At 41.6% G+C, this 27,345-nt stretch overlaps 1 protein-coding gene across 1 annotated transcript; it reads left to right on the forward strand.

Moving 5' to 3' along the window:
* Positions 1 to 12,478: 12,478 nt before the first annotated feature.
* Positions 12,479 to 26,064, forward strand: SLC46A2 (solute carrier family 46 member 2). The gene is made up of 4 exons (XM_072598042.1): positions 12,479 to 14,064; positions 16,187 to 16,270; positions 16,937 to 17,093; positions 25,071 to 26,064. Exons 1-4 carry the CDS (start codon positions 12,945 to 12,947, stop codon positions 25,108 to 25,110), a joined length of 1,401 nt encoding a protein of 466 aa, XP_072454143.1. The 5' UTR covers positions 12,479 to 12,944; the 3' UTR covers positions 25,111 to 26,064.
* The last annotated feature ends 1,281 nt before the right edge of the window (positions 26,065 to 27,345 follow it).

Here is a 27,345-nt window from a genome sequence, read left to right on the forward strand (position 1 = left end):
GGCAGTTTTTTAAAATGAGTAAAGAAAAGTTATAAAGTGAAGTACATGGTCAGATAGAAGGAATGAATTAATTCCAGGCTATAAGAAAAGTGAAATTACTACATTCTTACCAGATGGGTAGGAGGGAAGGGCCTGAACAATAATTATTCATATTTCCAGAGTACAGTGCTTTACACTTTCCTCACAAGTACACTCTGAGAGAGGTAGTGACATGACATGACTCTCATCTTACAGATGGAAACTGAGACATAGAAGTGCCTTTAAGTGGCAAACTTTGCCTGAAGACATTTTTTTGTCTCTTAAAGATGAAGAAATTATTAATATGTATAATTTTTCTAAGGGCATAGGATAATAGCATTTAAAGTTGGAAGATTGTTTAGTCTGTTTCTCCCTTTCTACAGGTGTGAAACTAAGGACCAAAGAGATTCATTGACTTGCCCAATGTCACATGTGTAGTCGAGCTTGGATCTGTCCCCTGGTTCTCTGACTCTAAAACCAATATCCTTCCTAATATGCCAGACTGCCTCAGGGAGTATGTCTTACACTTCTTATGAATCACTCACAGTACCTTTCATTTACTCCCTCACCCCCTCACCTGTGGCAAACTTGGTGCATGATGGGTGTTTGATGGGCAGGTATCCCAAATGAAACTTGAAATACTGGGTTGGCTGTATAGCCCACGCCTGGCTCATGTCTTGCTTTCTGTAAATCTGCAGAAAAGTATGAGGTCACTTAATTCAATCATGAGGGAGACCCTATTCCCTGGGCCAAAGAGCGTCTCTAGGGACTCTGATTTATTGGAGAATGATAGGAAACTACCTTATATGAAAAATTTTCCTAACTTAATCTTCTGTCCAAATATATCTTTATATTTTTCTATCTTCACCAAGTTTGTTGAGCACAGTACAGTTCAGAAACCACAAAGAAATTATCAAGTGTTCCATTCTCAAAGAGTGCCTTTACACAGAGTTAACCAGACTCCATTCTACTTAGCCTCACACTTCTTTGGGGGTTTTTGAGGGACAAACCTGCACCAGCAGTTCCTAGGTGTTGTGGAGAAAGAATAAGGGGAAAGAGGGAGATGTCCATGGCTCCTGTTTTGAACCTCAGAATTTTAACAGAAAAGCAAGGACATCATAGAGAGGCCAGTTTTGTACTCTGAACTCTTGTGCTCTAGAACAGCTCATTGTCTCCAGTACTCTAAATCACCTTTCAATCCCCTACCCTGCTCCTTCTCTGATTACTTCCTATGTATAGGTCCCATCAAAGGTCCCATGACTGGGACCATGACCCAGTTCTGACCACAGCAGATAAAGCTGTCGATTGTAGCCACCTGTTACAAAGACTTACACCCCCCGCACCCCCACCCCCCACGAAAAAAAAAATTAAATCTGCTTCCATCTGCCTGGAAGGCTAGCAAAAGTCTCAGTTCCCTTTGTAACATCTGTTCCCTGGGGCTTACGGACCGGAATGATCTCCCAGAGGGGAAAAAGAAGGAAGATGTTAAATGAAAGGAGCAGGATGATTTGTGCATAGAATACATATTTGCTGTCTTCTGGCATGGGAACTTCCTATTCCTGCTTCCACAAGTATGGAGGGGCAGTTAACTGAAATTTCAAAATTCAACATGACCAAAATAGAACTTCCCCAGCCCTGAGCTTTGGAGCAGATGACAGTTCAAAATGGATAAGGAGACCTATCATGGGCCCCTCCTCTCTCTTTCATCTCCCATATCCAATACATTGCCAAGTCCTGTCAATGGACTTTGTAACACTTCTCTTGCACTTCTCATACTGCCCTCACCATTCTGGCTCTCATCATCTCATGCCTCGACAATTGCAATAGCCTAATTTTTCTCCCTGCCATAAGTCTCTCCCCTATCCAGTCCATCCTCCATCCAACTATTAAAATGATTTTCCTAATTTTCAGGTCTGATCATGTCATTCTCTTCCCTCTCCCGTAATTCCATAAACTCCAATGGCTCCCTATAGTCTCCAGGATAAAATATAAAATTTTTTTTTACTTTTAAAGTCCTTCATAATCTGTCCCCCTCTCCTCCCTTTCGAGTTTTCTTACATATCAGTCTTCGCTCTCCCTCAAAATACTCAGTGACCCAGTGACATGCTGTTCCTTGAATGAGACACTCCATCTTCCCAAACCATCAATTTTCACTGGCTGTCCCCCATTCTTGGAATCCTTCCCCTTCTCATCTGAACCTCCTGGTTTCCTTCCAGTCCTGGCTAAAATCTCACCTCCTGCAAGAAACCTTTCCGATTCCCCCAATGTTAGTGCCTCCTCTCTGGAGACTGTCTCCAAGTTATCCTGTATAATACCTTGTTTGTACATGATAATTTGCAGATAGTCTCCCCCACTGGATCATAAGTTCCTTGAGGATAGGTGCTGTTTTTGTTTTTCTTTCTAGCCTCAGAATTTAGCAGAGTGTATCACCCAGCACTTAATAAATGCTTGTTGATGACTTGGTTTGAATGGGGATTGCCTACTTGCATTTAATTTGGAGAGGGCAAGGTTCAAGTACAATCTCTGTTCCCATAGTCTCCCCCCAGGGAATCGCCTTATCCCTTGGCCCTCCCATAGGACTTTATCAAGTAACTTTGAATGTGATAGTTCTCTGTGTTGGTATCCTACTTTACTAGTCTGTTCACTAATTGGCATTTGCATAGGAATTTAAAGTTTACAGTGTGCTTTGCCTAATTACCTCCTTGAAAGTAGAGACTATGTGTTAACTTAAACTTTGTATCTCCTCCACTGCCTGACATTATGCTCATCCTGGCTTAGGTGTTTAATAAATCATTACTGAATAAATAGGTCTATAGATAGGGACTGCATTATATTCATTAGTCATCATCTGACTTCATCATCATAATGATTTCATTAGCATAAGAAACTCCTAGATGTAGAAACTCTCTTTACCAAAAATCTTTTCTGCAACTTTCTGTCTACAGCAGTGATGCTCAGACTTTTACAGGAGTAGAAAACTGTGATAGTAAACAAGATTTTGGCAGAAGCCTTCTTGTAAAATCCTGTAAAATTATTACTTTTATTTTTAAAATTTGTTGATTTTTAATACCTATTGACAAACAATATAAGGTTCGCTAAAAACTAAAACAAACAAACTCAGGGAATTTCAGGGTTCCTTTCAACGTAGTCTGAGAAACACCAGCCTGGAGTACTGAGAGGTTGATTGATTTGGCCACAGTATGTGTCAGAGGTGGGACCGGAGCTCATTTTCATGTTGCCAATAACTCTTGAAAATATAACGCCCATGGAATGTAAAGAAATTTCAGGTCCTGTGTTTAGAGAGAGAACTCAATGAATTTGGGTATGTTAACTCTGATCTTAAAAATGAAAAGTGGCAAGAGGAGACTGACAGTAAAATGGGTCTCTCAATAGTTTGGGAAGTTGAGTAAGATTAACAGTGGTTTCACCCTTTTCATATTTTTGACCACTTCACTCCTTTGAATCCAAAAGTTGGTTGGCTGCTCTATTTCCATCTGTTGACAGCTACAGAATCCCAAAATGTTGAAGTGATAAGGGATCCTGGAGATCTTCTAAGTAAGTCCATTGTACAGATGAGAAACCTGAGACCCAGAGAGAAGTGACTTACAGATCTCTTGACCTTGACCCCTAGGTCACATTGTCCCTCATGGCCTCAGTTTTTCAGTGGGTATTAAGTTGTTTTCCTCTTTAGAGTCTATAAATTTATGGAGATAAATGCATGGTGAACAATCCATTTGAGCCAGTATATCAATGACATGACAGTCAATGAAAAGAATTTTTAAAATGCCTACTGTGTGCCAGGTTCTGTGGATATAAAGACAATAAAGGAAATAGTCTTTGCCCTCACAGAGCCTTCATTTTACAGGAGAAGACAACCTGTATACATATAAAAGTATACAAAATATATTAACAAAGTAATTTGAAAGGAGAGGGTAATTTTGGGAGGATCACCAAAAGTCTCAGAGAGGGGAGCTGTGTTTTGACGTGTTATATAATGCGTACATAGTTCACATTTATTGGAGACTCTTTGAGGTGGTGTATGACACAGAAGACCAGTCTCTCTAGCTGGTCTCAGAGCTAGAAAAACCTGGGTTTGGGCCCTTATATATACATATAAAATATACAAATATTTGTATATATGTGTGTAACACACAACTCATTATGGTTGGGTGACCCTGGGCAAGTCACTTAACTTCTCAGTGCTATGCCCTGAGTCCAGGCAACCTCCTGGTTTTCTGTATTCTGCCAGCTAACAATGGTTTTTGCATTTTAAAATAAAATTTTATTATTTAAACATTCAATATTTAATTAATATTTAATATTTATTATTTATTATTTAAATAAAGTTTTATTATAGTAAAAATGCGGAAACTATTTTTAGCTCATGAGCAGTACAAAAGCTGACTGAATTTGCCCTTTGGGCCATAGTTTGCCGACCCCTGTTTTGCCAGCTCTAAGACAAAAGAAGAAGGTGCCAATCTATACTCCTCGAGGGAATTTCCTCACCTGTGAATTCCTTATAAAAATGAAATTGTACACCCAGTCCCTCTACCTCTTTTTAATGGTGAGGATACCATCTTTTATTTTTCTTTCCTTCTTCCCCAAATCACACAACAGAATTTCCTTATGCTTTGCGTCAAGGATCCCTTAAGTGCTCAGAGCCAAAAATCTCATTTTCATATGGCTTGGGTTTTTATGCTTCTTGAATTTCACTGGAGTTCATTTCATTTGATCATCCATGACCTGAGGTGGGACAAAACATAGTTTACAGCAGTATTTCCTAAAACAGAGGATGATGAAGCCTCTCCTGGCTAGGTGAGAGATTCTCAGGGCCTGAAACCAGCATTTGCTGATCATTTACTAAGTGTGCACTGTGCTAAGTTTTAAAGGTACAAAAACAAAAATGAAAACAAATTCCTGATCTCAAAGAGTTTACATTCAATAGAAAGAAACAACAGGATACACTTGTAAGTACATAGAAAACATGACAAGGCAATTCCAGGAGTAGGGAGGCAACTGCACCTGGGCAGGTAATAGGGGGATGGTTCAGGAAAGGCATCACATAGAAAATGGGGCTAGAGCTGAGCTCTGAAGAAAATTGGGGATTCTAAGAGACAGTGATAAAGAGAGTGTGCAATCCAGAAATGGGGAACAATGTGTAGGGATCATATAAATTAGAGCTGGAAAGGACATCTGGGGTCATCTCATCCGAGTTTTTCATTTTACAGACATGAAAATAGTCTTAGAGAAGTAAAATCACTTGCCCAAGGCCAGAGATAAGAGTAGCAGAGCCAAGATTTGACCCTCCTTCGCCCTCTGATTCCAAAGACACTACATCTCTCTGCCTCCATTCTTCTCAGACACAAATCAAATCATGTCATTATCAAAAATTTTCTGAAGGTGACTGCCTTCTAACTGAAGTCAAAACTCCTTTACCTACCATTCAAGGCCAGTCAATCAATAAACACTGACAAGAGCCACATACTATTCTAAACATTGGGGAGATCAAAAGAGTCAAATGACAGACCCTGTTCTCACAATCTAATGGGGGGGGGGGGAGAAGAAGCAAACAGAGTAATATGCCTATAAATAGGAAACAACAGAGGGAGAGGACTAGAATTGAGAGTTGGGAAAGGCTTCTTGTAGTAGGACCCTAGGAAGCCTGGGTAGTCAGTATGTGGCAATGTGAAGGGAGAGAGTTCCAAGCCAGAGAAAATCAGTCAATTGGAATGTGGAGACCAGGGTCACTGGATAGAAAAGTACTTGTTAGGGAGTTCAGTAAGTGAAGACTGGAAAGGTAAGAAGGGCTTAGGTTATGAAGGGCTCTGAATGCCTTAAGAGAGTATTTTGTATTGGATCTTGGAGGTGACAGAGAGCCAATGGAGTTTACTGAGTAGGAGAGGAGAGTGACATGGTCACTTTAGAGGTTGAATGGAAGATGGATTGGTGTGGGGAGGCCTCCTTGAGGCAAGCAAGCCCCGGTAGGCTATTGCAATAGGCCAGGTATAAGGTGATGAGGTCCGCACCAGAATGTCAAAGAACAGAGGGCCCTCCATAATCTGTCAGCACTGCACCTCTCTGTTTCATATTAGAGTCCTCCTCCTGACTACTTCCTAAACAAGCCTGTTCACTGATTGGGCATTACCTCCCTCTAAGTGAGTACCTGAAAAGGCCTTAGCCTAAAAAGGTCAGGGTCTCCCACTGCATCCTGGGACATCTTCAGTCATCCTGATGAATATCTGGTCACTGGATCCAGATGGCTCAGGAGGAGAAAGAGAAGCTGGTGACCTTGCATGGCCCTCCCTCACTCAAATCAAAGTCAACTGCAAGTCATGTCATCATTTTGCTGATGTAATGGTCTTCTTCGAGAACAAAGGACAAACATAAAGATTCCTCCACAAACTCTACATTTAAAAACTAAACTGGTCTATTCTCTGTCCCTAGAATGTACCATTGTACTCTTATCCCTTATTTATTCAGGCTGTTTGGCATGCCTACCTAGGCTAATATTTAGAATACCCTTTTCTTGCTTTATCTGTTAAATTCTTTGCCTCACTTTCAAAACCCAATTCAGATGTCACCTCCTCCATGAAGTCTTTCTTGATCGGACCTAGGCAACTAAGTACAACCTGGACTTGGAGTCAAGAAAAACCCGAGTTCAAATCCTGCCTCAGACATTCACTAGCTGTATAGTCCTAGGAAAATCGCTTAACCATTCTGTTTCCTCATCTGTAAAATGGAAATAACACCTACCTCACAGCATTGTTGTGGAAATCAAATGAGAGAACATATGTAAAGCACTAGGCTGACCTTCAGTCAACATATAAACTGTAGCTGTCACTATGACTATCGTTAGCATCGTGGTTGTTGGACCTTAGATACTGTTTGGTTTTGCAATTCTCTAACGTATGTAAGGTCAAGAAGGGATCTACAGAGGACGTACAGAGGGAAGAAGGAAGAGATAGCAAGGGTTTTGTTTTTGTTTTTTTCTCTTTTCTTGCCAATGGAACATATTACAGTAAGGGGATACTGATGAGAAACAGGAAAGGAGAACTGAGCTACTGAATTGTGCCTAGTGAAGCCAGATCATTGGGAATTCAGCCCCAAATGGTAATGGCTCTCAATCTCCCACCCTAGAGCATGAGAATTGGAGTAAACAAGACCTCAGTCCATGTCCTGCCTCAGATCCTTACTAGCTGTGTGATGTTAGGCAAGTTACTTAACCTCTCTGGGGCTTTTTTTCCTCATTTGTAGAATGGGAATAATCCCTTACAAAGTTATTGTGAGGATCAAATGAGATAATAAGGTCTTTGCAGACCTTATAGTCTTATATAAGTGCTAGCTACCAGAGAGATCATTCAGCCTGTAGCCCATCTCTAGCTGTGAACATCCCAACTATAGTCAAGGGAAATGAGGATGAGGGATTATTTCCAGCCTAGACCTCACCCCCTTCCCCTTCCTCCATCCCTGTAGTTCTGTGGTCTCTTTCTGAGTCACCTCAAAATATTCCTAGGGGACTGAATAATTTCAAGTCTAGCAATCCTAAGACTAGGAATTAACTGATGGTAATGATGATAGATAGATAGATGGATGGATAGATAGATATAGACAAATAGAAAGACAGATATAAAGATAGATAGATGGATGGATGGATGGATGGATGGATGGATGGATGGATAGACAGATGACAGATGGATGGATGGACAAAATTTGTAGAGTTCTTTAAGGTTTGCAAAATGCTTTACACTTTATTTTATCTGATCCTCACAGCTACCTTAGAAGGCAGGTGTTGTTATCATCTCCCTTTTACAGATAATGAAACTGGGACACACAAAAATTAAGTGACTTGCCCAGGGCCATACAGTTGGTAAGTATCTGAGGCAGGATTTGAACTCAGGTCTTCCTGACTCCAAAGTTCAGAGCTCTATTTGACTCATTCTAGGTCAACACTAGAATAGTGCAGGAAGCTCTCACACTCCTAAGGCAGACTGCAAACTACCCTGGATTTCTAAGCAATCTATAGTCTGGAAAGTACTTGATAACAACCAGACATGTTCAGACCCAGATCCAGCATTTTAGGTTTGGGGCTTATGGCATTACTAAGACGTCCTCTCCCTCAAAGTGTCCAAAGCACCTAGAATAGAGGAAAAACCTAAATGAGGTCACATGTCTAAGGAATCATTTGGTCCTGTGGGATGGGGCTGGCTTGTATCTCTTTGCTTTCCTTCCCACCTCCTCTAGTCATGTGGTTCAGCAGGTTTAGTTTGTTGTCTTCAATGCCAACATCTAATTAATTAGACCCCACTCTTTCTATAGCTCTTTCTCTACTCATTCTAAAGGAACCCCACTGGTTTGGCCACCTTGCTGGGGACTTCTCTGTCTCTGGCAAAGCAGAGTTAGGAATGGAGTGGGAGGACTCCCAGTGGGCTAGGGCAGAAACTAGCACCTCCCTGGGTGGGCCTGGCAAAGCACAGGAGGGACTATTTCTGTGCAGTCTTTTGATTGTGGTAGCCAAGCTTTCAGGGGCACACCTAAAGAACCTCTGAGGAAGCCAGGGGAGAACTGGTTGGCCCTCAGTTGAGATACCCAGCCTACCCTAGAATGTTTTTTTGCTTAGTGCGAACAGGGAACTAGGGGTTTTCTTCTCTCAGAGGAGAAGACGGAATTTTTCCCTTGGGTACAATAAATCCCAAATCTTAAAGACAGATGGTATAAACTAGTGATGTCAAACTCAAATAGAAATAGGGCCCCCTACATCATATATAAAAATCCTTGAGACTGCATATATGCATATGCCATATATTAACTTTATCTGCTTTATTATATTTTGATTTTATTAAATATTTTCTAATTACATTTAAAATTGTTAAATAATAAAATTCAATAATATTTTTTTTAAATTTTCAATTCCAAATTCTCTGCCTCCCCTTCCATCTCCTCCCCCATCCATTTAAAAGGCAAGAATTATAGTAGGTTTGGATAACATTCAGGAGTATTGTGGGACTCATGTGGACTGCAGGCTGGGTATTTGATATATCTGGTGTAGAGAGGCTAGAGATCTGGACTTAGAGGAAAGAAGACCTGAGTTCAAGTCCTGCTTCAGATATTTCCTAGAAGCAAACTGTGCAAGCTCAGTTTCTTTATCTATAACTAACATGGTACTGGGGATATAAATACAAATAAGAAAATAATCACTCCTTGCAAAGAATTTACATTTATAATGGGGGAGAAAATCAGTATTTTATATAATTACATATCAATATGTTACATGTAATTAATATATTTAAGTATATATCATAATATAACATTACATGATATATAATCAATACTATAGCTAAATGATATAGAAATATATTCCATTTTTAATATATACAGCACAAATAGAAATTTAATAAACACCAAGATATTCAAAGGTAGAAAATTGGAAAGGAAAGGCACTAGCAATTAGGAGCATAAAGAAAGGCTCCAGGCAGAAGATGATGCTTGAGCTACATCCTAAAGGAAGAGAGCACATCTGTGATTCAGATGTCCCAAGGAAGGGCATTCCTGACAAGGCATGGCCCATGCAAAGGCACAGAAATGGGAGATGTAGTACTGTGTATAACAAGTGAGTGGCAATGAGAAACACAAACTAGGCCAGTTTGGCTGGATCAAGGATTGCAGGGTGGGGAGTAAAAACTAATGAAGCTAAAAATATAGGTTGGGACCAGATTGTGAAGAACTTTAATAGATAAACAGTGGGGTTTCTATGTTATCGTATCTGTAACATGAAGGAGCTGGAGCCAAAGTTCTCTAAGACCCCTTCTAGCTCTAAAGCTCTGATCCTAAAGCCAGCTTCAGGAGAATGACTGAAAGAGAACCAGGAAGTGACTACAAGTGTCTTTGCAAAGGAGATGAGTCCCACAAACAGCTTAGATCAGCTGTGTCACCATGAGCAAGCCTCCCGTGATAACTGCACTGGATGGCTTCCACCTTACTCTCCGTCTCTAAATCTTTGACCCCCGGGGGTACAGTCATACTCTGTGACATCATTGACCAAGAATCAGACTTCCTCCCTAACTGCCCTTTGTGACACTCTCCCCCTTCAAAGCTGCTTTAATGTTCATTTTTGACCTGATTTCACTTAGATGAGACTACTGAGAAGGCGGTGCATACATGTGAGGAGAAGGGCCCTTGACTGACTGGGCCCCATTGGGCCTTCTCAACCTTCCTGCAGGCACTCCAGGTCACACAATTCTGTAGCCCTGGTGTCAGAAAGGAAGATGACAGACTGGTTAGTTTTGAACAGGAAAGGACCTTAGAAATGACCCAGGTGTTGTGTGTGTGTGTGTGTGTGTGTGTGTGTGTGATGCCTTTGGTTTCCTTCTCAGAACATTTTTCAATGTATAAGATACATAGGCTGACAATCTCATTAAAATAAAGATGTCATTTTTTTTTGTCCATACAAGTTCTCCATATATACTCCCTGTAGTACATCCATGGAATCTGTGGAGCTCCTGTGTAGTTCCAAAAACAAAAAATTAGCTGAGAGGCTAATCTCAGCCAGCAGAGACTGGTGATGTGGGGGTGATGTGGAGCAAGGTAGGAGAAGAAGCCTCAGGAAATGGTAGAGCTCTCAATTCAAGCTAAGAAGATGGATTCAGGAGATGAGGGTTACTGGTGCCTGGTGGGGCAGGGCACATATTACCTATATACCTCTGCTCTTTCCTGTGTTCTCAGCCAAACTCCAGGCTGTCCCCCTCCTTTCCAAATGGGCTCTACAACACTTTCCCTTTTCTCTGGATGGGCAGGGTCCAGGGTGTCATAAATGCTAATGACACAGCGTCCACCACACCAAGGGCCCCTCCTCTTTCCCAGCCCAGAAAGCAAAGGACTAAAAAAGGCTACTGAGGAAGGCTTGTTTGGAGAAGGAATACTCCTATCTCTGGAACTGTAGTTTTTTCTTAACTTAGACTTAATCTTAACTTTTCTTAACAATATAGGCTCCCTTTGGTTTCTATCAATAGGTACGCCCCAACTCCTGTTCCCTACCATTTCAGTAGGATCTTCCCCACTCCATCTATTATCCTTTACTATTGTCAAGAAGGGGAAGTTCCTTCTGTAGGTACTGTTCAGTTTGAATTTGAGGGTAGCTTCTACTCCTTCAACGGAACTGTTTCTCTAGGTACAATATCCATACCCTTGGCTACCTTTCCCCGGGCTCTTCTAGCCCAACCCAGCTGCCACAGATGTGTTGCTTCGTAGCAATGGGATTTCTAAATATGTGAGCTTTTATATAAACACTAAGATTTGCAAAACTCTTTACAAATATGATCTCATTTTATGCTCATGACAACTTGGGAGATAGGTGCCAATATTATCCCCATTTTACATATAAGAAAACTGAGGCAGCCTTGTTAAATGACTTATCTGGGGTCACACAACTAATAAGTGTTTGAGTCTGGATTTGTATTCAGACTCTCGGTTTAGTACTTTATCCACTGAGCCACCTAGCTACCTCTTAAATGAGATGATTTAAAGATAGAACCTTGGCTCCCCAGTTCTCCAGAACATATGCTGAGTGGAAAGAAAGGCAGTAAATGTTCTCAGTTTTGACTTTGTTTAAAAAAATGTCCTTTACCCTGAATCACTGTGAGTTCTTTTCTACAGTTGAAAGACTTTCCTGAAAAGTTCAGTCTGGTTGCAAAGAAATTGTCCTGATCAGAAGCTTATTAGTGACTTACCCTAAAAATTAAACCTGTTTCCCCCTTCCACCACTCCCCACCCCATGTCATTGATCAGTTAGTACCAGGAAAGGAACCTGCCTACATGGGTCTGATGGATACTGAGGGAATCTTCTTTGGTTCCACTAATAAGATTGTAGACTTGGAATCAGGAAGAACCTCAGACACTAACTAGTCATGACACATCTCTGGGTCTTAGTTTCCTTCTCTATGGAGAGAAGGGTTGTACTTGATGGTCCCAGCTCCAAGGTTCTGATCCTGATGTCATCACAGAGCATCCAGTCCAACATCCTCATTTTATGCATGAAACTAAGGTTCAGAGAGATTAAATAATTTGCCCCAGGCTAAATGGCAAAGTTGGGATTTGAACCCACATCTCTGAATCAAAATTCAGTGCACTATCTATTGTAGCATACCTTCTTTCTCCATCCATCCCTCCTTCCCTCCCCACAATCTGTGCCCTTTTCAGGTTGAATGTCCTGAGTCACAGCTAAGGCTCCTTCTTTCTGCACTGGCTCCACCCTTGCCCCTGCTAAATACATTTATCTAGCTTTGGATACATCAAATCTAGGGGCAGTCACTTATCTGTAGAAACTGTGCCAACTCTTTCTCCTCCCCGGAATGACACAATCAACTCTCCCCACTTTAGGAGCTAATTCTCTACGTCCTCTCAGAGCAAAGAAAGCGGAAGCGATCCCTCCCACTGTGGGCGGGAGTTCAAGGTAGAGCTCACAGCAACAAGGCTTCTGACAGTGGGAGGGGAGAAAAAAGCCAAGTTAAGGACAGTCTTCACTCTGTAGCTGCTCCTGTCTATGATACAGGCAGCCTCAGCCTCTGCCTCTGCCTCTGCCTCTGCCTCTCTCTGCCTCTCTCTCTCTCTCTCTCTCTCTCTCTCTCTCTCTCTCTCTCTCTCTCTCTCTCTCTCTCTCTCTCTCACACACACACACACACACACACACACACACACACACACACACACACACACACACCTCAGAGAGATCATTCTTTCCATTGGTGTCTACCTCTGACTCTGTCTCTTTCCCTCTTTTTCCCCCCTTTCCTTGAACTTTACTCATCTCCCCTTGGCAAGGTAACAAATTATGAGATTTTCTCTGCTCCTACAGCAGGTCTCTTTCCCTTCGTTCCCTTAAACTCCCACTACCCTCTGACAAGAGCCCAGATCTCAGTGAGGATCTGACCACTATGGATCAGGACCTAAGGAGGAGCTGTCTCGAGACAGGAGTGATGAGGACCTGGATTGAACCAGTGGTGGCCTCCGCCCAGGTAGCTGCCTCCTTCTATGATGCAGGGCTGCTCCTGGTGGTCAAGAATTACTACAACCTTTCAAGTTTCTCTAACCACACCAATTCCTCCAGCCCCAGGGGGGCCAGTGAGGATGCTCAGCAGAAAGCCATCTCCAACTTCTACATCATCTACAACCTTGTGGTGGGCCTCACCCCATTGCTTTCAGCCTATGGGCTGGGCTGGCTCAGCGACCGCTACAATCGGAAAATTTCCATCTGCGTCCCCCTCTTGGGTTACCTCCTCTCTCGCCTCTTCCTTTTGCTGAAGATCCTATTGGACTGGCCAGTAGAAGTGATGTATGGGGCTGCCGCCCTGGCAGGACTCTCTGGGGGCTTCACGGCTTTCTGGTCAGGCGTCATGGCTCTGGGCTCCCTGAGCTCCTCTAAGGGCCGGCGCTCTGTGAGGCTCATCATCATTGACTTGATCTTGGGTCTGGCAGGCTTCTGTGGGAGCATTGCTTCTGGTCACCTGTTCAACTTACTCAGAGTGGGCAACCGGCAAGGTGTTGTCCTTGCTGTATCTAGTGTAGGCTGTGCCACATTTGCTTTCCTCTATAGTCTCTTTGTCCTCAAGGTCCCAGAGCCTGAGGTCAAGCCTAGTAAAGCCTTTGGTGTGGTGGACACTGTATCTGGGACCATAGGCACTTATCGCACTCTGGACCCTGACCATCCAGAGAAAAGGGGAGGGGTGGTGGAGCTGCCTTCCCTGGGGAAAAGAGAGCCTCGCAAAGCTATCATTGCCCTGCTTTTTGCAGGGGCCATCATCTATGACTTGGCAGTGGTGGGTACAGTTGATGTGATGCCCCTTTTTGTGTTAAGGGAGCCACTGAGCTGGAACCACGTGCAAGTGGGCTATGGGATGGCAGCTGGCTATACCATCTTCATCACCAGCTTCCTGGGAGTCCTGGTCTTTTCTAGGTGCTGCCGGGACACCACCATGATTTTGATAGGAATGGTCTCCTTTGGAGCTGGCTCGCTGCTCCTGACCTTTGTGAAGGAAACCTACATGTTCTATATTGGTGAGTTTGGCTGTTTCCAATCCAAATAGTTAGTAGGATCTGGAGATCTAAGTTCAAATCCCAGCTCTGTCACTTACTACCCACTTCTCTGGGCCTCCATTCCTTCACCTGTAAAATGGGCAGGTTGGGCAGTGGGAAATACAGAAAAGGAGTCAGATCTGCCCTAAAAGGGCTTCTAATTTTATATTTTAGATCAAGGTTAACACATGGGAAAGAAATCCCATAGAGCAGGTTTAGAAGGAAATGGCAATCCACTTTGCCAAAAAAAAGGCCCCAAATGGAGTCACAGAGAGTCAGACAATGATCGAACTGAACTGATTGGCTGCCAAGATGCCTAATAGAGATGAAGTGCTAGGAGTTCAGAAGAAGAGATCTTTGAAAGATAGAGGAGTCATAGAAGGGGCTTCTGTGGGAAAGATGAGATGGTAAATGACAGAGAGAGGGTAGGGGAGGCCAAGGGTTAGTAATCACACAAGATGAAACTTGCTGGATCTATCTCTAACTCTCACCCTTGCCTGTTTTCTTCATCAATGGACTCTGTGTCATTGCCATCCCTAACCCATCAGGGTTTCCATGAGCAGCTCTTACCTCTAGATTGATGAGGATGTTTTTCCAAGGCTTCTTGCATGTGGAAGAAGTTGCACACGTGAGGCTTTACGTTAAAAAAAAATCATTAGGTGGCAGGTGGAAGAACTGGTTATGCTGAGAGCAATTTGGGCCTACTTTAAAAGGGGTATGCATTTATGATAATTCATATGAACATCATTTATTATATACATAAATGTTTATTTTTTGATATACATAAATGTTTAGATAATATGTTGGGAAGTATATAGAGAGCTAGAAGGGACCTTAGATGCCACTGAGTCCAAGGCACTCATTTTACAGATGAGGAAACTGAGACCCAGGAGGTTAAGGAACTTGCCTGAGATCCCTCAGTTAGGAAAGAGCAGAGGTGGGTTTCAATCCCCCAGTGTTCTGATTCTGAACCCAGTGGTCTTCCATTAAATCACATTGTCTCCCCACCCTCTTCTCTCCTTCCCCTTTCCCAAACAGTGAAATGAATGGAGAAGCTAGTGTTTGTTATGCTGGTGAAGTACCCTAGCTTCAGAGGGAGGCTGCCCTTTCTGAATTATGGAAGAGAAAAAGGGCAGAGTGAAAGCACTGGGAGATAGGGTGGGAAGGGGCTCTATCTGGAGCCTGAAGACAGGTCTTCAGTGGCAAGGAAGTGGCTTTTGGGGGACGCTGCTCTGACTGAGGGAGAAGAAAAGGGTTTAACTCTGGTTCCCTCCCCCACCTTTCTCTTTCAACTTCCCCTTCCCTCTTTTCTTCAAAAACAGTTCTCAGAGACCTATTGACTCGCTCTTGAGAGCAACTGCTATTAAACTTAAACACTAGGAAAAGTAGCTGGGGTGTGTGGAAAGAAACAGATTTTAATCCAAACTGTAATTGTAGCACAGTGGAAAAAAGAATGTTGGTTTGGGAGTCAAAGGATCTGAGTGCAAATCCTGCATCACATACTTACTAGCTGTGTGATCCTAGGCAAATCACTTAACCTTTCTGTGCCTGTTTCCTTATTTGAGGAATGAGGGGAGTGGATATGGTGATTTCCAAGAACCCTTCTAGCACTGACGATCCTCTTGTATGATTCTGGTTCTGCACCCCTGCCTCTTCTACATGAATGACCTTAACGTCTCTAGATCTCAGTTTCCTTCACTGGAAATTAAAGGTTGGACTTCTAAGATCCCTTCCAGCAACTCTAGCTCTACGATCTAGCACCAACTTCTGGCGTATGAGAAAAAAGCCATTTCCTGGCAGCTCTTCCAAGTGTTTTTTTTTTTCCATTGGATACAAATAGAGGAGTGAGGGAGGGAGGGAGCATAAAGAGGTATTTGTCATTGTTCTTGGTGAAGATGAAGAGGATTACTCCATCCTCTTACCTATGGCTACCTTAGGTGCTCAGCCAGCTGGATTAGGCACAGACCCCACCCAGTTTCTAGGAGCTCAGTCTTCCAGGACAGGCTCTTATGACTGGGTCAACACTGAACTCTGATGAGGAGGCTGTTACTCTAGACAGACAAGGTCAGGCTTCACTAATTTTTCTTGTTTGGTCACATTACAGCCCGGGCTGTCATGCTGTTTGCTCTCATCCCAATAACGACAATCCGATCGGCACTATCCAAGCTTATAAAGGGATCTTCCTACGGTGAGGAGAAATGCACTATGGATTACTGGCCTGGTTTGGGGAATGGGGAAGCCTAGGGTAGACTCCAAGGTCTTGGAGAATTCATGGAGTTATGCCAGTAAGTAGCACTTACTGCTGGCTGCCAACCAATCAATCAATATTTATTCAATTCCTACTATGTACCTCACACTGTGCTTGATACTGGAGATTCAAAAAAAGGCAAAAAGACAGTGCCAGTCCTCAAGGGACACAATTTGATGAGAGAGACAACAAACAAATCTATAGAAACAAGATACACATAGGATAAATAGGAGATAATTAAGAGAGGGAAGGTACTAGGATTAAGATAGGTTGGGGATGCTTCCAGTAAAAGATAGAATAGAAAGGGCATATTAAACACTCTTCAGTGCACAAATACTGTTTGCTAGGAATCACATTGGTCAGTCAATACAGCCCAAGAAAGGGTGAGAAAGACTCTGAGAGCCCCATTATGGGTTTTGTTACCAACTTGTCTCCAGAAAGTCCAAAGAAATCCAGAAGAAAAAACTTACTGGGAGAAATAGACTCTGATTACCTAGGCGTTGAGGGAACATTTTGAAGGACCCCACAGAAGCTCTTCTAAGTTTTAGAATAGAATGGTATGTCCTGATAAAATCATTCTCAGTGACCTTTTGGTCCCTTTTACAGGAAAAGTGTTTGTGATACTCCAGTTGGCACTGGCCCTCACCGGGGTGGTGACATCCACCACATTCAATGAGATCTATCAGCTCACCATGGATAAGTTCACTGGCTTTTGCTTTGCCCTATCATCCTTCCTCGCCTTCCTGAGCATCATCCCCATTGGGTAAGAGTCACTGTGTGTTCTGCTCTAAAGGTCCCGCTATTGTTGCATTGAGAGCAATGGGGATGGGTTCATCTCCAGGGAATTTCTGGGGAGAGGGGGCATTTATCTCATCCCATTTATAAAGTCCTGGGTAGGTTATCTCAAGAGGAAAAAATTTAATCTAGCTGTCTTCCCCACAAAAACCCCACACTGAAAGTATGGCAATTTAGGAATTTCCCACTAAAACAAGTGGTAAATTGAAAACTACAGACTCAGTCTAGTCATTTGGCAATGAAATATTATTTAGAGGATCCCAGTTCTACCTCCTTGAAATCAAATGCTGGGATAAGTATGAAGAAATCCTTTTTAATCACACTGAGGATTTTCCTTTTCCTTTCCTTTCCTTTTTTTTTTAAGCTTAGTTTGACTCATATCAATTGACTGGCAATCACTGCCTTAGAGGCCTCTTTCCTTCCCCTGAATTATTCAGGCTTATTTAAGCACAGCATTCGGTGGCCCAGTAGGTCTGTGTCTTCCTGCACTACTGGACCAAGATCACCTGTGAGTGCATTAGTCATACTGAGACACACAACACTCACAAAAACATTGGCAAAACACCGCCTGGCTGGGCAAAGAGTAGAAGGGATAAGGGGTGATTCCTTCCTTCTGTCTTCCTCCTATCTTACAAAAACCATGTACTGTAACAGTGGTTCTCAAACAATAACATAAGTGCAGGCAGGGTCCTGGGGCTGCTTTCTGGAACTGTGCATGTTTCCAACATGACCACATCTATACTTGTGGTTCTTGGCCCAAATTAATCATTTACATGGTTGCTGTTGAGCAATCAGAGATATGTTTAATAAGAATTAAGTTGAATAAGAAGCAAGCATCTTCTCATTAGTGCCTTACCTCAAGCAGTTCCATTCTGCTCATTATTTGGGGGGGAGCGGAAAGGGGAGAAAGCAGGATTTTACTGAGAGGGAGGTGGAGGGAGGTCAAGGCGGGGGGTGGGGTCTGTGAAATCTTCAGCCCTCCTGAAATTGTCCATGGACTAAAAACATGTTTAAAGTCCACTAATTTGGGATGTATGGCTTCTCCATGGAGCACTGACACAGGCTTCCTTTGCAGGTAGCTCCCCAGAATTCTGATCTAAGGGTCACAGTTCGGTATGGGATCTTACTGCTGGGCTTGGCTAAAGTCAGAGCTAAAAATGTTGTTGGCTCATCTTCCTCCCACCCATCTTTAGCCTTCCTCAAAAGTGACTACATTTAATAGCCTCCCTACATTTAATAACTAACATCCCTTCCAAGAAGAGAAGTAGTCTATTTGTCATCAAACATATTAACTAACTAACTGGGCTTTCTGCCTTAAACTGTTAACTCTTTCTGGGACACAGTGAATATGTATTATTTCCCATTTTAGAACTTTACTGAGGTTCACCATTCCCACTCTCTCCTTTCTCTACACCAGCCCTGAACAAAATGTTTTAACCTCAGATTACCAAGGTATTGGGTCTCCTCTGGCATTCATTCTAAGGGGGCTGTCCATGGTGTACCGATGTTCATTCAAATATTGTGGTTTGGGGTACTCATTAGGAGGAGCACAGATTTGGAGGGAAAGGGTCCTCAGAAGTCAACTAGTTCACCTTTCCCCCTCATTATTCTATAGATGAGGACACAGTGCCTCCTCACAAAGATAATCAGGGCACAGTTCCTACCCTTGCAGTTTTTATAGTTTAATAATGATACTGAAACCTGAAACAACTCATCTTCTCAAAGAAGGAACAGCCAAGACAATTAGAGGAGAGGCATGGTGACATCATGGAAGCAATATTGACTTAGAAGTTAGGAAGCTCTTTGACCTCCATTTCAGGGCTGAGAAAATGATAGCTGAGGACCATCATCCCCTTCGCTTAATCACATAAAAATGAACAGTTGATTTCTGGAAGAACTAATAAGAACAGATTTCTTTAAACAGACATTCTGGTGGCCTATTTGGACCTACCAATACTGAATTGTCCTTAGGCATAGGAGTTAGACTAATCTGAAATCTACTAGATATTTCTAATCCTTCATTTAATATCCCTCTTTTATTTATGCATGTGTCACATCTAACTAAACTATGTGAATAGGGACCAGGTCCTATCTAAATTTTGTGTCTTCCATGGTGCTCTGTACATAGAAAGCCCTAACAAATTATAAGTTCAATTAAAATAAGTGGAATTTGAGGTATGCTGGATTTGGTTGAACAACTTTGAGTGGGCAGATAGACCTTATTTAGGAAAATGGACCTCAGAACCAGATCTTTCCCCCTTAACTCTTGTGCTAACACAATGGCAAATTAAAATTGGGGAGATGGTCTTTCATTTAAAAGTTGTAGTACCCGAGGGTAACATTCTATCTAAGATTGGCTCCATTTCTATATCACCTTATCTTCTATATTCAGTTCAATATTTCCCCAATTCAATTCAGTTCAACAAAAATGTATCAAATATGGACAATGGGAGACATAAAGATGGAATGACATGTTCCCTGCCCTCATGGAGCTGATAATCTAGTGGTGTGAGTGTGTGTGTGTGTGTGTGTGTGTGTGTGTGTGTGCGCTGAGATACATACACAAGTTACCAGGATACACAAGACAGAATAAATATATGAGTCATATAAAACAAAGTACTATTTTAGGCCTGAGGAAGAGAAAATAATTTTGGACTGAGGGGATCAAGAAAGGCATTGGGGAAAAGGTAGTATTTGAATTGGGTCTTGTAGGATGAGCAACATTTCAACATGTAAAAATGAAGTGATGTGAAAAGGGGACTTAATTCTGGGCACAGAGAAGTAAATAAAAGCAAAGAGACAAAAAAGTATGGGATGTGTACAAAACAAGGTGAGCTGTCCAGTTTTGTTGAAGCATAGAACAGATGAAATGGAGGATGGAGAATGGTGAATTAAAGCTGAAAAAGTAGACTGATGCCAAGTAACAGAGGTCCTTGAATCTCTAGTTTGTTAAATGAATGGCAATGAAGTTCTGACTACTGGATGCAAGTGTATGATTAGGGCTTGCATAAGAAAAATTCATCTGGCATCCAGAGAAAAGGATAGCTTTTAGTGGGGTAAGATTGAAAGAGGTATAATCAGGCTATTGCAATGGCTTGGATAGGAGTTAATTAGAATCCAGACTAGGGAGGGGCAGTGGGAACAAAAAGGAGGGTAAGAGATGTTGTGAGGAATAATACGGACAGGATTTGGCAACTAACTGGACATGGGAGTGAATCTAGAGGGAAGGGTCAAAAATAACAGTTGAGGTTTTGAGCCTCAGTGAGTGGGTGAATCAACAACATAGAGAAATCGGGCAAGCTTTGGAGAAAAGATAAATTCAGTTTTCAACATATTGAATATGGAATACTGGTGAGATTCAGGCAATACAACCAGTAAACAGTTGAAATGAGAATCTACAGTTGAGAGAAAAGTCAGAGCTGGAGAACTGGGTTCAGATCTTGCCTCTGATGCTTTCGACTTTTGTGACGCTGAGCTAGTCACGACCTGGGTCTCAGTTTCCTCAGCTTCCTGTAACGTGAGGAGGTTGGTCTAGGGTACCTTTGAATTGTGTTCCAATTCTAGATCTATGATCCCATGATACTGATTTGGCAGAGGTCTCCAAAGAGGTTGAAGCTATGGTATAGAATAAGATTATCAAAGGAGCAAATATTTTAAAAGATGTGAGAGGGGTCAGGCTTGGAACTACTCCCAGAAGAGGATGGAGTAGGAAGGACAGGAAATGCTGGGTAAGATACAGGCACAAACATGCCAACTAATCTCCTCCTTTCCACTCTCTAGTTTCTCACAGAGTGGTACTTTGTGTCAGGGACAAAGACCACACTTAAAAGCTGTGTGTGTGTGTGTGTGTGTGTTCATCCTTCGTTGCCAAAGAAGACCATGCCATCAGAGAAATAATGACATGACTTGCACTTGATTTGTAGCAATGGGAACAATTACAGAACTCAGGTACTGGAGTCCTTTTTATGCTAAGGTCAACTGTGACTCCAGCTATAGGGATCTGGTCTTGGAACTGGGAAGACATATATATATTGATTATATGACCAGGAGCAAATTACTCAACTTCTCATAGTGCCCCACGTAACTCTCCAAAATGTTAAGTTATAGAAAGTCTTTTAAGTTTTTAAGGGAGGCCTTTAATATTTAGTATTAACTTTGGAAACCAAAGCAAAAGGAAAAAATTTTCATCGTCACATATTTCTCTCTCCTTTTTCTGATAAATGGCTAAAAACCAAATGGTCTTCTGTGTTGGTAGCTGAGAAGAATAATTAGCAAATTAACTTTTTAAAATTAACTTTAATAAATGCTTTGATTACCTAGCTTGAATTTCACAGCAGAGATCTAGGCTCAGTGGATCTACTCTAGTCCTAACTCTTGCAACCATGTAACCAATACCCAGTAAATTATCATGAACTGGACCTTTCCAGTTGATGTGTGAACACCAAATGTTTGAATGCTCATTATGTGAAAAACACTCATGAATTTTGCTGATCGTTCTTCTCAGCCAGACATAGACTACAATTTGGTTTTTAGCTAGTTAACATTTGCATAAGAAAAAGGGGAGAAAAATATGTGGTGACAAGTTTTTTTTCCATTTTATTTTGCTTTCCAAAAGGCCATTAGCCTGTAATGGTTGGATTTTGTAGCACTTTAAACTGGTCTGGGCACTCCTTATCCTAACGTAGACTGAAATCCCTCAATACGTTAGTGGAAGATTTAATGAGTGACTTTGGTTAAAAAAAATTATTATCTATTGTTTATCAAGGGAAAAGTGATAGCCTCTCCCACCTTACTCTAACTATACATATAATTCATCTGAGGACCAGTCTAAGTTAGAAGCTCATCGCCTGTCCTTAGATGGTCAATAGATAATTTTTTAAACTATCAGTGCTCATAAAATCTACAAAAGGTAAATCCACATTGATGGGAGGTATACCTGGATTGATGAAACGTGTTCAAATATTATTAAATCCAGTGATATAGTGTATATGTGAGAACTAGACTAATCCTATATTTCATCACTGAGCCACATTCAAAGTCTTTCCAGCATGATATAACCTTCAAAATACACTGGTTAGGCTTCAAAACCTCAAGCTAGTTCTACGGCATGATGAGTACACAAGTGGAGGCTTACAAGAACACCAGGAATGTTAAAAGCTTGAAAAGCACTTTCCTCATAACTCTGTGAGGCTAATAGTAATAGTGGACATTTATACAGTGTTTACTATGTGCCAAGCACCGTGCTAAGCACTTCACAAAAATTTCATTTTAACCTCACAACAACCCTGGGAAGTGCTATTGCTATCTCAGTTTTACAGATGAGGAAACTGAAGCAGACGGAGGTTAAGTGGCATGCTTAGAGTCACACAGCTAGTAAGTGTCTAAGGCCAGAGCTGAACAAGTCTTTCTGAACCAAGGCCAGTGCTCTATTTTATGTACCACCCAGCTGACCCAATAGTTTGTGTTTTTATTCCCAGCTAACAGATGAGGAAACTGAGTCTTAGAGGGGTCCAGTGGTTTGGCCAAGGTCATAAGACTAATAAGAGTTGAAGCTAGGTCTCAGCTCTCAAGTCTATAAAGGTACCGATAATACCTGTCATAACTATCTTCCAAGTACCTGAAGATGCTGTTGGCTGCCTCCAATCCTGTGGTTATTTTGCCTGTTTTTTGATGCATTTGTAGCTTCTCACTAAGACTACCTGGATTGTCAGCCTTCCAACCTTCCAAACAAAATTGTAGACTAAGTATATAATACAGCATACACCTACCTAAGCTTTCTTCACCTTAAAAAGTTGGCTCTCTGAACAATCAAATATATCATTCCCTATTGTATGCCACAACTTTTGTAAAAATTCATCTTTATTTCCCCTCTACCAAGAGAGGGGATTACTGAATTAAAAATCAGGAGACCCAAGTTCCAGCCCTGGCTTCACTACTTGCTCACTAAATTCTAACAAGTCACTTACAGTCAGCATCTAATACAAAAAATGAGAATGGTATTGTACCTATTGCACCTACATCACGGGATGATTGTGAAGCCTGAATGAGATCTGTGTATAAAGTGCTTTTGAGAACTTTAAAATGCTGTGTAAATCAACTACTATTCTATTTTTTGTTATTCCTTATACAGTAGCTCTAAGGCTCAAATGAAATAATATATATAAAAGTATAGTGTAAATTATGAATTGCTACAAAAATGTACTTTAACATTTGTTGCTATTTCCTGTATATTTAAGTTCTTCCCTTTCCCAGTAGTCTCTACAGCCCTCCCATCCCCCACCAAAATAAATGAGACACTCAAACTCACAGCACAATATTGCCGTGGTCAGGTAGGCACTCCGGCAATTTACTTTACAAGGTTCATCCACTGTCTGGCAAAAAGTAAAAAGAGCCAGGTGAATATATGTAATTGCACCCTTTGGCACTAGGCTGATATGAGGCATAAACTGAAACCAGATTATAGCCCAAAGGGCCCTCAGAGCTCAATAACCTGTCCCCTCATTTTACAGATGAGAAAACTGAGGACCAGGAGGCTGAAGTCACTTCTCAAGGTCATGAATTAAGTAGAGAGCAGGGATTTTTGCCCATGCTCACTCCAAATTCAGATAGAATAACTGGGAGATTTTTCTATATTATACACTGAATATATGTCTATATGTGTCTCTATGTAGATGTATGTCTATCTGTACATATGTATGTGCATACCCCACATCTATCTGTAGAGATGATGACAAGTCACAGAGTATTTGGTTCGACAGAATTTATCTAACTAACCCAGAGAGAACTCTTGGCAGAAATGAAGACATACTTTCCCATGGATCTAGACCTCCTTGCAACAAAATTGCACATATATATTTAATTTATTATTGCAAAGACACCAACCTGTTTTGGATGGCCATTGTTGAAGCCACAATGATAGCTGGTAGACAAGGTAGTGTCAAAAAACATCCCCCAAAACCACTTCGTCAGAACCCAGTGGGGATATCTAGTCTGACCCCAGCCATAAAGTTCCTACTATTCAGCTCCATACATGGTACATTTCTGCTAAGACAAAAGAGGGTGATCCAGTAAAGCTGGCCTTCTTGAGTAAACTGAGCAGTTACTAAGGAGAAACTAGGGTAGAGTGGAAAGAATCCTGGGATTCGGAAACAGCTCAAATCTAAACCAAAACTTTGCTACAATCTGGGTGACCTCGGATAAATTATTTTTGTTCTCTTGGCCTCTGTTGCCTTATCTGTAAAGTGAGGGGATGAGACTTAATGTCCCTTCCTGATCTAAATCTACTATCATCTTTGCCTTTAGCCCAGTCCAAAACTCAACACTTCAATGCTGGCAAAAGACCTCTTTACATTCTTCATCATGCTTCCTTTCCTTAAGAAGGAACTCTGGCTGGGTGGTCTAGGTTGTAGTTTCCTAGCCAGAAGTACCTGGAAGAACTTGGGCTTCCCCGTTGGGAACCACATAATGAAGTAACAAAGACTTGGTTAAAGGGGTTGAGAGAAAAGACCAGAAGGTTGCTTGATCTGGGTAAAGATGTTCAAACTTGAAATAGAAGGAAGAAGGGTTGGAATGAGTTTTTGGCAGGCTTACCAAGCACTTGAAAGTTGTCCTCTTGAGGTCATTAATTTCATTTTATGACATGCATGGTACATCTCAGCAATGAGTACTGCCTGTTCCTAAATCTGTGCTATTGCCTCCCTCCAAGGTGAATTCCCTCCTCCACGGTCTGTTTTTGTTCTTCTTTTAAAATTCTTGTCGTCAACCTTAGTGAATACGTGGTCAGTTTCTCATTTATCCCCTTCCCCTCTAGCCCCATGAACTCTGGCTTGGTGAAAAGCAATATTTTGGGAATGGCTTACTTTGGTGGCTTACCCTTAATGCTATTAACATTTCTGTCAATTCCCTCTCTCTCCCATCTCTCCATCTCACACCCCAAACCCAACAGGGTTGTGGCCTGCAAGCAAGGAGAGATCACTGAGAAATGACGGAGCTGATGTACCTAAAATGAACAACTGGAATACCCTGTGGCATGGATCCCGCTTGAAGAGAAGTAATTGGAGGAGAGAAGTTGATAAAAAAAACTGGAGTTCCATCTAGGGTCAACCTCATGAACCAGCTATTTCGATGGGTTCCATTTTGGGGTGGGGAGAAACACTATCCTGGTGGAGGAAACTTCTATTTTAAAAATTAATCTCACAAGGAAGCTGCCAGATACTGTTGGTGACACAAAGAACTTCCCCAAGAAAGCATTTGAAAGATCAAAACTTTGGGGTATTTCTCAACCCTCCTATGAGGACTTGGGTCACTTGGCTCAGCCCCCTCCACCATGCTGCAGATAGTTATCCAGAAATAACCATCTGCTTCAGCCCATATGCTAGAAATAAATCAAAGGTGTAGATTCCCAGTCCTTTTAGATCCCGGGTTAGTGGCCATGGAACTTTTTTTTTTTTTAATTTTCCAAAGTTGTTGTCATAGAAGTTATATTTGGGGGAAAAAAAGGTAGACAAAACCTTAAGAACAAGCTAGCTGTCATTTTCTCTATAGAAGCATCAGCTACAGTGCTTGAGGACCATTCAGAGAGCTGTAGCTTGGCCTTTGTGGGTGTTCATTTCTTTGCAAAAAATCAAGTTTCCATGAAAGACTCTTTGGGTTACCTTCTCTAATTCATGATTGCATCATAAAAGGCCTTTTTAAATTAAATGAACAAAATAAAATGAGGATTGCAGTCTGCCAATCGTGCCAATAGGTCCGAAGAGACATTTTAGTCTGTCAAAAATAGGGGGTGTAAGGGAGAGTGTATCAGGGATGTAAAAAGTCCTGTATTTTTAGGCATTTGCTTAAATAGCTTGTTTGTTTAATCTACTGAGACTATTTTTCCTAAATGGTAATTTGCCTAAAGTGCCATGTTTGGGCACATAAATAAATGTGAATGAATTCCATTTGATTCAACAAATGCTTTTCAAATGTCTATGCTATGTGCAAGGTTGGTGCTAAGAAATAGTCTCTACGCTCACGGAACTTAACATGGTGGTAAGGAGTAGGGGAGAGGTACACAGATATGAGGCAGAAAATAAAGGAGGCAAAGAAGAGATTCAAGGTTTTATAGAAAATCTGGAAAGAGACAAAATGCTTTCTAGTTTGGGTTTGGGAAGGGAGAAGAAGTAAGAAAATCAGGGAGGAGGTAGATATTTTGAAATGGCTACTTTCCTGATAATCTCATCTTTCATAAACTCTGAAGTACATGGGTTTTTTTTAAAATGAGGTATAAATGCTTATGGGCAGCTAGGTGGTATAGGCCCAGACAGGACAGGCCTGGAGTCAGGACAATCTGAGTTCAGTTTCCTTATCTGTAAAATGGGCTGGAGAAGTAAGTAGAACTTCAATGTCCTTGCCAAGAAAACCCCAAATGGGGTCACTAAGAGTCAGATATGACCGAAACAAGAGTGAACAACAAAAAATAAATGCATAAAGAGAAGAAGTATAGCATAGCAGTCTTGAAAGTCAGGAAGATGCGCATTCAAGTCTCACCTCTCACACATAACTAAGTCACTCAACTTGTGTATCCTAAGCCACTTTCTAAGACAATAAGTTGAAGGACAAAGATCTGTGTGTATTTGATGGGGAGTTGCCTACACCTGAAAATCATAAGCAAAAGAGCCTGGAGTCTTTTTTCTGGTGTTAAAATGATACAAGGCTATACCAATAGAAATGTTTCAAGAGATACACCACAACCTGAACTAAAGCCAGCCCTGTAAGATATTCACATTGTCACCTGTTTATACAGCACAAGACCTTTTAAAAATCATTTTCCTCACAACCATGCTGTGGGGTAGATTGTACAAAGATTATTAACACAATTGGTCCTAACTTCTTAGAGCTTATGTGACTTGCCCAGGGTCACATGGTGAGTAAATGTCAGAGTCAGGACATGAACCAGAGTTTTAGATTTGGAGTCAGAAGACTTGTTCGAATTATGAATTATGTACCTGTGACCTCTGTGACCTTGGGCAAGATCTTTCTCCTTTTAGACTGCACATCCATCAACTACAAAATGAGGGATTTGGACTAATTAGACTTCTAACAGGGTCTCTTCCAGCTTTAATGTTACAATTTTATGAATCCACCTCTACTACTTCTCCTGTGATATCTTTATTGTTATGGTGGAACGTAACTGGCATAGAATATTTCTTGTTTTCTTCATTTCCTTTTTTCACCCTCAT

This window comes from Notamacropus eugenii, chromosome 3, assembly GCF_028372415.1.
Source record: "Notamacropus eugenii isolate mMacEug1 chromosome 3, mMacEug1.pri_v2, whole genome shotgun sequence".
NCBI classification, from domain to species: domain Eukaryota; kingdom Metazoa; phylum Chordata; class Mammalia; order Diprotodontia; family Macropodidae; genus Notamacropus; species Notamacropus eugenii.